The sequence below is a fragment of the Ischnura elegans genome, chromosome 2 (genome assembly GCF_921293095.1).
Source record: "Ischnura elegans chromosome 2, ioIscEleg1.1, whole genome shotgun sequence".
Classification (NCBI taxonomy): domain Eukaryota; kingdom Metazoa; phylum Arthropoda; class Insecta; order Odonata; family Coenagrionidae; genus Ischnura; species Ischnura elegans.
In genome coordinates, this window is record NC_060247.1 from 28,036,146 (window position 1) to 28,047,003 (window position 10,858).

The 10,858-nt window shown below is 37.4% G+C and overlaps 1 protein-coding gene across 1 annotated transcript; it reads right to left on the reverse strand.

The window, feature by feature from the left end:
* Window positions 1–1,479: 1,479 nt before the first annotated feature.
* On the reverse strand, window positions 1,480–10,740 carry LOC124153496. The gene is made up of 5 exons (XM_046526698.1): window positions 10,634–10,740; window positions 10,025–10,426; window positions 2,997–3,154; window positions 2,155–2,902; window positions 1,480–2,061 (listed from the first exon to the last, which is right to left on the reverse strand). The coding sequence occupies exons 2-5, from the start codon at window positions 10,419–10,421 to the stop codon at window positions 1,964–1,966; spliced, it is 1,401 nt and encodes a 466-aa protein (XP_046382654.1). The 5' UTR covers window positions 10,422–10,426; window positions 10,634–10,740; the 3' UTR covers window positions 1,480–1,963.
* Window positions 10,741–10,858: the final 118 nt, after the last annotated feature.

Here is a 10,858-nt window from a genome sequence, read left to right on the forward strand (position 1 = left end):
AAATTTTGAAAGAATGAGTAGAATGATGGAAGGTGGATGATTCCAAGGGGAATTTTTTTACCAACACAGATCTGAGGTTTTCAGGGTCATTGAAGAAATTACAGAAAAAAATCTGTGGAATTATATCAATGGCTTAAATCAGATGACATGACTATCAAATGTCAGGGAATCTAAGGTTCAAGAAAGAGCAGGTATCAGTGAGAATGTGTTGGTGCCTGAGATTAATATACAGTAAATTCCCGATTAACCAGGCTAATGATGGAGAGAGGCGGCACGAATAATCAGAAAACACAGTTAATCTAAATTTTCACATTAATTTCATGTAATTTTCACAGTTTACATAACTCAAATAATGTATTATTATTTATGCACATTGTACATTATTTTAGATAGCTTTCTTTTCCAAACCATGATTTTTTTAGCGGCGATAATATGATTGTACTCGCATTCCTACTGCTTCATATACATATGTACCTGGTTTCCGAAAACCGAGGCTGAAGGGGCACAGCTAGGAATTAAGGCTAGCGGGGGTTTTAGGCCCATTAACTAGGTAATACTGGGAGTTTTGGGGGGTATGAAATAGCCGCCAGGGTAAGCAGGGGTGGGGGGCCCTCCTCCAGACTTTTTTATGACAAATGGTTCAAAATGGTGAGCTTTACAGCTTTCTGCGGGATATTTTATTAATCCTTACACTATTATATACCGTATTTGTCTGAATATAGTCCCCCCTTTTTTTACAAAAATGCCCATGGTAAAAGTAAAGGGGGGACTAGATTCAAACCCATTTTTTAAATTTTTTCCTGAAACTCAAGCCTCAAAATTAGGGGGGGGGGGACTATATTCGGAGAAATACGGTACGTCTTATTAATCCAATTACGTAAAATGGATTGAACTTCACAATTTCTCCGAGCTCTGGGGGGGTTATTCCCCAAAACCCCCCTGGCTGCGCCACTGCGTGGTTTTGAGATCACGGATTCTGAAAAGAGATTCACGCAGGGATGCAGGCATTTTGCAGGGATGTTGCAAAACGCGCGATGTCGGAAACTTTACTGTCACTGTGTGAAATCATGCACAGATAATCTGCAACACGGATAATCCGCAACACGGATAATCCGCAACACGGATAATCCGCAACATGGATAATCCGGAGCATAATAAAGGAAACAAAATTCTAGATCAATTGTAAATAGCCCTGGAGGTCCTTCTTAATCATGATGAGTTAGCAATGGGTTTTATCAAAAGCAAAATCTTCAACAATTTTAGCAAAATCTTTAGAGGGGTTTATTTTTTTCTCTGGTTAAGCTACATTTAATTTTCCCAGAACTAGGCCATTAAAGACCTTTAATAATAAAGAAATCTAAATGAATATCTTCTTCTTTCTTACAGAGGGAAAATTACAATAAGTGCTTCAAAAATTACTACGCTAATGCTTTTTAATCCTATGACTCAAGAAAAGAGGAAAAAATAAAGAAGCTCACATAATGAACAAGTTTATTTATTGACATACTTCAGCATTTGCAAAGGAATAGTCCATCTTGAGTACCATGCATCAGATGTGTGCACTCATTATCACAAGCCAAAATTAAGGCTTAAAACAGCCCTAGGAAAGGTAATACATAGTAATTGATAACACAGGCAAACATTTCAATATGTTGAAAAGATAGAAATTTTGAAACACAAAAGAGTAAGATTAATTAAATTCCCGGAATTCTGATAACAAAAAGTGTTACTAAAAACAGTCAGTGAATTATATCTTACACAAAAAATATCAATGAAATTTCTCCAACTGATATTCCCATAATTAAATTTTAATGCATCACAAAGCAAAACTAATGCCACTCAATATCTTCGGAGTAGTTAATAATTCAATAGGAAAATAAATATCATTGGTTAAAATTGTTTGCTTCATTACAATCACCATTTCATTATTTAACAAAGCCCTAGCTTTGTACAAAAAAGCCACTTAATCATCAAGCATGGAGTCCAGCCATGCTTCTAAGTTTTCTTTCTTGTCATGAATAACAATTGACTTCAGGTCATTCGTTAAGTCATCAGCTTCTTCTGAAAAGGAAAATTGAATGCAAAATTAAAGAATGCGTTCAGTATATCAAGTACATACCAATAAAAGAGCTCTCAAAATAGCTCAACACTTACTTTCCACTTCTTCCATTTCCTTACTCTTTGAGTCATCAGCAACAATAGCAGGTTCCTTCAGTGATAGCAAGGAATCTAACACTTGCTCATCCTCCTGTGTACTCTCAACTTTGGGCTTATTCTTAGCCTTTGCTTCTCTTGATCTCTGAGGCTTCTTACGTTGACCCAATGGAGCACTTTCAAACACAGCGGCCATGTCCATAGCACTAGATTCTGTAGAATCTGCCTCTATGGGACTTGGCTCAGAAAGCTTCACCATAGATTCAGTTTCTTTGATTTCATGTTTTACCTCATCTTCAGGAGGGCTAACACCACTAATTGCAGTTTCAGGCTTTCTATCATCCTCTTTCTTAATTAACTGTTTATTATCTTCATTAACATTTTTCATAATTTCATCATGTACCTTGGGTTTGTTGTCACAATTAAAGAAATCTAAATTAATACTTTCCGATTTACTTTCTTTCTCCTGCATCAAAGATGTTTCATGAGATATATCCTGTTTTTCATCTGCAATACACTTAACAAGTTCATTTCCTAACAGCAAATTTTCCGTGCTGATCATGCTTATCTCAGATATCTCATCTTTTTCCGCCCCTTTACTTGGCTTCGCAACAGGCTGAATATCAGGCTCTTTAATTAATTTTTCTAATACATGGTACACTGGAACTGAATCTTGTTCATTCAAAATAGTTTCATAAACTTTTTCTTGCTCCTTGGCATAATTATCCATTCTTTTCACTTCATTGGCCTGCAAATAAATAATATTTGAATAAGATGCAAAATTCAAACTAAATCACCAAGATCAATAGCAATTAAAAATGTGCATTTCGAGGTGAACTTACAGAAAATAAATCAGCTGATATATTTAATCTTTTGTAAAATGGAATACACTGCAATCCTGCTGATAGTTCTTGAAGGTTCAGATTGAAGAGATCCTTATTTATGTTACAACTATCATTTTCCCACTGCCTCTCATGCTTAAATTTGAAATAATTGTCTTCTGCAAGAAATATTACAGTTTAGTATTTTACTTTCTTGAAAGATAACATAACAGTTTGAATTCTTGAGTAAATTAATTCTTATGAAGGACATGGACACCTTGATGGCTTTTGGGTAGAAACCACTTAACAGCACTCAGTCACCCCACAAAATTTCACTGTGTGTTTACAACAAATCATAGGTTAGACAAGTAAAAACGTTTTACATATCCTGAAGCACTGCTTTATCATTAGTAAAAATTAGTAAATATGCGAGTATTCGCATATTTACTAATTTTTAACTTTATCTTCCTTACTGCATACTGCACAGTCCATGACTTTACTTTTCCTCAGTATCTCCCTAATGCAAATTACCCAAGCCAGTCTTCACTATGTATTTATTATTCACAGTTATCCTTTCAATCTAACTATAATCAACCAATTTTCTTCCTTCCCCTCCCTTGATTACTTAAAATTCTTCCCTCCACCATGGTTTCGACATTCCATTCCCACTCACTATTCGCTCCATTTAAACCCTCAGTCTCCTCCATATTTCACCTATAAGTTACCTCCCTCACCCACCATGGCTAGCTCTTACCTAATTGGTTCCTCTTCCTATTCGTCAATTTTAGCTTCCTCATTCTCCTCCATACTCACATCTCCAATTAAATGAAGCAAAAAATACATTTTTTTCATTTGATTAAAACTTCCCAATCCATTTGACCAGTGCTTGTACAGGATCCAACCCTCCTTCTTCAACTTCTCTGATTTCCAGTCCAAATTATAAAATTTTATTCCCAGCTTTAAATCATACCATTGGCAAAGCAGTCATATGTAAGGGTCTAGTGAAAAAAGTAGCAAGGTGTACACCTACATAATGCCTTGAAAGTGGCCTAAATAACCCAGTGGCGGGAGCATTAATACACAAGCCCTTAGAGCTGGAGAGAAAAAGAATTCTGTAAAATCTATGCAAAGAATTGCAGCTCTGCAGATCATTTGAACCTGAAGACGGGAGCTGGAACGTGCCTGAAATTGTAATCTGCCAAAAATGAGTCGACATTGAACTAAACCAGAAACTAATCATAATTATTTAGAGATGTTAAAAAATTATCTGATGGAAATGAGTGAAAAGCTGTGTCAAACCAATCTTAGGAATGATGGCTGGTGATGATGATGAACACGGAATTAAGTCATTCTACCGCAACCAAAATTTAGTAATGGTTCTTAGTTAGGGACGTACATATATTTTCCATGGATGCTCTAAGCTTTAACTGTGGATTTCTAACCTAATATCACAGGCTGTTAATAATTTAACGTAAAAATACAGCCAGGATGTCAAAGAGTTTTGCTCATAGTAGCATCCTCATCTCCAGATAAACTGAGTTGCGATCATGTTATTATCTACAACATCAGTGAGTGCCTAAATTGATTAATAATTATAATTATGGAAAAGAATTTCTTCCAATGGTAATCCACTGGGACTAACAGTTAATTCAGGAAGAATATTATCTGCATTTCGCAGGAACCTTGTCCTCACAGCCATCAGCAACTGGAAGAAGGGAAAAGCAATAACTCCAAGGATTATTTATCGTTATCCCAGAGGATCATCCTCTGAGAACATTGTCCTCATTCATCATCATCATCATTAGTCAACAATCCTAAAATTGGTTTGATGCAGCTCTCCATTCCTCTCTGCTATCCGCTCACCTTTTCATAGCAACGTATTTCTTCTCTTTTACATCCTTTATAACCTGTCCTTTGTAACTCATTCGGGGCCGTCCCTTGCCCTTCTTCCCTTCCACCTGTCCTCCTACAATTTTTTTCATCAGACCACCATGACTCCTGTACTAAATATCAATCAATACAAATAAAAGTTTTTGGCTTAATCATATAGTTGACTGAATTCTATATCAGCATTCTCCCGTTTAACTTTGAAGACTGAGAAAGTAACGTTCAAGAGTTCAGTTGCTTTGGTAATGCCAACTGTCTTTTTGAAAAAATCTACTCTAAAGCAATGGCTGACAATGAGAACTAGCAAGATACTGTCAAGATGAACTCTTCAGTAATAACTAGAGTTTTCCTGCGAGACTCGAGACGAGACCACTTTTTAATAAGACAAGACAACTAATTAGATCACTTAACCAGACGAGAGACTAAAGACCACTCAACAAGACGAGATGATACTAATTCCATGAGACCCTTGAAAGTCTCAAATACAGATTTAAGAAGATACTATGCTGAATTGTAGCACAAATTAACTCTGTAAAAGAATGGATAACCACTGAAAGCACCAAGTACCTCTTACCAAACCTTCAAAGGTTACTGAAGATATTTTGTACAACATCAACAAATGATGACAAGAAAAATTCCATTCAATCAAAAAATTGCAATGAATCAATAGAACATCCAATCAGCAGTTATTCATCACTTGCTATTTGTAATTGCATTCATCATTTTTTCTTCACGAACACCTACAAATGCTCCTTTTTCGCTACTGTCAGTCCAACCTTCAAGCGGTTGTGCACCTCACCAAAAAATTCTTCCTGCTTATTGCTGATGTTTACACTACCACCATGAATTGGAGGCAGGTAAAAAAGGGAGTTAAGATGATTTAATTTAAAAATCATACCACTTTTGTGAGTGACTCACCTTCTTGAAGCAATGATAGCATTCATTAAATATAAATGAAACATATTTGCTTTTGCAGACGCGTGTCGAGGAGAGGTGGAGGGGAAGGAGGACGCTACCTCCATCTTTCAAGTGACAATGCAATGACAGACTCAGAGGGCAAGCATGTCTGCTCCTGCAATTTTGTGATGTCACTGCTTTCAAGCCAAACCTTAGCAAGATACATACATATGTGATTTATACAGTTTGCTTCTCCAGTCCATCTCGTCTAGTTAGAGTGTACGCTAGTTTACTTGAAAATATGGCTTTTTAGACAGTGTAGAATATTGATCTAGCCAGGGGCATAGCTAAGAATTAAGGCTAGGGAGATTTTTAGGTGCAACTAATACTTAGGGGTGTGGGGTATTGCATACCCACCAGGGTAAACAGGAGTTGCGGGGGCCCGCCCAGAAAATTTTTATGAATAATGGCTCAAAATGGCGAGTTTTACATCTTTCTGAGGATATTTGATTAATCCTAACACTATTCTATAAGTAATACTGATCCAAATAAGTAAGATGGATTAAACTTTAAAAAATTTCTGAGCTCTGGGGGGGGGGGTTTTATCCACCAAAAACCCCCTCCTCGCTGCGCCACTGGGTCTAGCCTTGATGTAACAAGAAATCTTTGAGACCATCAATAAGAGCTCAAATAACTAAAATAGAGTCAAAAATGTCATGTCTGGTCTCATTCATTTTTGAAACTTGTGCATGTCATCCAATTGCCAAATGTTGTTGTTAGATACCTTTGTACCCAAAAGTGACTCACCTAACAGTAGGAGTCCATAAATGGGGAGCATTGAGGCAGATGGGCTGAAAAAGGTCACTTGCTGAGATGGGGACTGATGAAACACATTTCTGTAGTTCTAGTGTAACTTGATATTCTCCTTAAAAGCTAACGATTTATAGCCTGTATGGTATTGGGAAGGAGAAAAACATCAGAGGCATGGGCCTAGGGTAGATGGAGGGCTGAGGGAGTGAAATCTGCAACATAATTACTACCCTAAGGCAATGAGCTATCCCCCATGGTCGTTCTATCTGTTGGGAAGATTCACATTACGTACCTATCACATTTTGCCTAAAATTTTTCACCGCTGTACTGCTGTAGCATAACCCCTGCAAGAGCTTTTAAACAAAATGCTTCATGAGTAGGACAAGCATCACTGTGCATCAGTGCAGGTGAAAAGACTATCAGAACTCTTTCCACTCCCTCTAACAGGACACAGCATTCACTGAAGCATTAATAGAGGAAGAGGACAGAGGGGATAACTGAGGTGGAAAGGGATACCAGGTAATGCCTGACACCCAAACTTCACCATCAGCAGGAAAAAGAGGTTCTATAAGAGGAGTACTCAATATACCAATATAAAAATAAACTATTATTAAACTAGCATATTTTACCCTCCTTGGTTATGGTAGCCTAGCACCAGGGGTGGTCTGGGGTTATTGGGGCCCTCCCGACCAAAGTATTTGAGGGTCTGATCCAGAAAATTTTAGAAAATTTCATGCTCAGAAATGGATTTTTGGCACTATTCGGGCTCTTAAAAACTAGATAAAAGCTAACATAAACAGTAATTTTGTAAGAAAAATATTGAAAAAAGTGAGAATTTCGCACAGCTTATAAAATTTTTTAATGTATGTATTATGTTTCTATTATCTATTTAGTGAAATTTTTTCCTAAAACTGCACTGAAATCTAAGAACCTTTTCAAAAACCCTTTCAAAATAGCATTTGGGTTATCTTAATTCTTCTGACACCTTTATTTTATTTATTTTTTATAATATCTTAATACTCTAAGAATGTTGTAAAAATGGCAACTAATGAAAATGAAGAATTATTATAACTGCAAAAAAATTTGGGTTATGTAATCTGAATCTTTTTTATTACAGCTTTTCATTTATGCTTCACGACAGGTGCGAGCGTTGTGAGGCCCCCCTGAGCTCAGGGCCTTCGGCAATCCCCAACCATGCTACCTGCCCAGACTGCCCCAGCCCAGAACGAACAAAGAGTATGTTGCACCGTTGCAGTAGCAGGTAGGACAACCAGGTCCTCCACTGGACCAACTCAGAAAACTCAATCACTGGACCATAACTATCATGGCAATGTAACACTTCCTTTTTCTTAGGGGGTGGGGGAGCATCAGTTCCATCTATTCTCAGATATGTAAAAGTTCTTTCCTTTTCTTGATTGACAAGTAGCAAGCAACTACATGAAATATTCCTCAAACTCTGCCACATGCCATCAAGAGCATTGTACTTGCAAAGCATTATTTGCTAAGGAGTACTAGTAGTCCTCTTTTTGAGACAAACTTTTTCCCAAAACTATTGCTGAAGACAATTTACATTTCCACGATATAAGCACACACTTGGGTAGGTAAACTTAGGACTCAGCCACAAAAACATTGGCATCTGGTAACATATTAACCTCATGTGGAGCCTGAGTAAACTTCATCAATGCGCCAACTTATTATTTCACCAAACTTAAAATTTATTTTTAACGCTCATCAGAGAGAAACATTAATCCAAGTCACCATGGTGAAAAGAAAATGCCTACCTCTGATCCTCAAAGTAATGATACCCTTTTCCTTCCAAATTTCTGTCCTCAAAGTTTCTCTTTGGTACCCACCTCCTCAAGTTCTCTTCCATAATTTTCTATTCCACCCATCAATAATTTATGGTTGACCTCCCTGATGATATAGGTACACTGATTTCAAAAAGTTTCAGAAAGTTCCTAATTAGTGATTGAAGAGGTTTTTTGAATCTCAATGAAAACCTCAATAGACTGCTAATTGCAAAATAACTATGAATATGATTCTCAGAAGATTTGAAGAAGAAAATGGTGCTTAAAGTGGTGGAACACCTCACCAATTTAAGATATCTTGGTTTTTAATCCTGCTAAAGAAAATGATTTTTTTTCTCTAACATAAGAGCAGAATTTTTGCACATAACATGCACTTTCCATTGACTCTCTAAAGGTATGCCAAAGGGACAGCATGGAGGCGGTCCAATTCCATCCCGTAGAAGGCTGATTTCTGTTGCCACTTCGGTCGCATATTAATCTGTTTTCAAAAATGTCTGTGGCACGGTTTTGAGTGCAATGCAATCCAATTTTTTCCCAATATTTTGAAGTACATATAGTACATTTTTGCAATTTTTATTTCATAGCATTGAAAAACTATGAATCTTAAAGACCACATTATCATGTTTATAAATTTTGGTTAACACCTCTAATTATACCTTTAATTGCTCATGAAACTCCGATCACTTTCTCTGTCAGCGACGTGACGACTTTCGTAAGCCCATTTAAATGCACGGTGGGCGACTACACATTTACACCGACTTGAGGATCCTCTTTTGTATAATTCGTGGGTATGCCACTGAATAGTGAATGGTTACCTATTTCCTGAGATAAATGAGTAGGAGATTGGTATGTTAAGCAGTGTAATGCAAAACATGGGATTCAAATTCACTGGACGGGAGAAGAAACAATTCTTAAGAAGTTTAAGTGCATATAGCCTTTGCTTGGCATAACCTTTTGAAAAACTGTTGCCACACGCAAACGATAGCTATAGGATCTTACAAGACTTGGAATGGGGATCATAGCAGAACAGTGAGTCGAGACTCGGGCTACTGATTGAAGCCAATGAATCCTGGATTCAAATTCAAACTATACCCTTCAGCAACCACATCAAAAATTTGCACATTGTGGGTTGGTTGAGGGACTGGATTACACCGAGTACATGCAAAATTCACAAGCCTGTGGCTGACTCTGGACTGAGCTCCCCCCTTAACGATTAAAATAACCTTCGAGGTGAATCACTATAAGAGAAAATAACCGAAAATTTGTAGATTTCTAATGTGTCTGTTGCATAAGGGTAATATTTTCACTACGTAAACTCACGAGAGCAGCTTTCAGCTGAACTAAATATGTGTTCAAGAAATATAAGTTAACAGGTTTGTGTTTAAGGAACCAAAGGGCACAGGAAAACATATCATAATATGGCTCTTCACGAGTATTAAATTTCTATAAAGAGAAATAATATGCATACCTCACTGACCATATTCTTCAGATAATAATACGCAGTAAATACAATAATCAACCTCAATACGAATCATCTGTTACATCACTCGGTGATTATAAATCTGGGCCACGTAAAACTAAATCGAGACGTGTTTGGATCTTTGCTACACGGTTTTACATTGTAAATGGAACACTTATAGAGCTTACCGGTAATATTTTGCTGAATTAGAGAAGTAAAATCGCGGAGCTGCTCCTCTTCAATCTCTTCCGGGTGTATCGGCTGGTCATACTCTTTCCAATCACTAAATATTTGTCGCTTAGATGGCTTTTTTGGTTCTTTCAGCGCGTCTGTCTCACGGCGTAGATTGGGAGGGGGTAAATTTTCCGTCGATGCCTCGTTAGCAGCAGGGGTTTTGGCAGTTGATTTGCCTTTATCCACGTTCTCAACTTGGCTTTTTTCGGATGTATCTCCTGCACTGGTTTTCGAGACTGCTTCTTCCTTCTCAGGGACTTTGGAGGAGACAGCATTTTTGCTTTGAGTCTGTGCGTCTTCTGATTTTTCAGCAAGTTTCCCTCGATTTTTTTTCTTTTTGTCTGGCCTCATTTTTTCTGCAATAGGAAAACAATCTGCTAGGAACACGAGCAAAACATAACCTACCGAATTAAACGACGATCATGGATATACGCTCCATAATAAAAACGGAAATTTATAACTACAGCATAATGATTTTGGTATTGACAGTGAATGCCATACGCCAAGAAAATTCTACGCGCCATTGTACGAGGGTATTCATGCCAAGTATTCCTTATACTTACAATACGAACGAAATTTTTAATGTTATTGAGATCTCACATCACACTATTCGATACCATGAATACCAGTGAGTAGAGGGTCCTGAATTCCCTGTAGCTGATAGTTCGCCGTCACGCGCGCGCGTTATAATCACATTATGTAAGTCGCCACTCGCGGCGCTGGTAAAAAGTCGATATCCCATTTCACACAGAAATGTGCGTATATACGGCAGGAATAGGTAATTAACC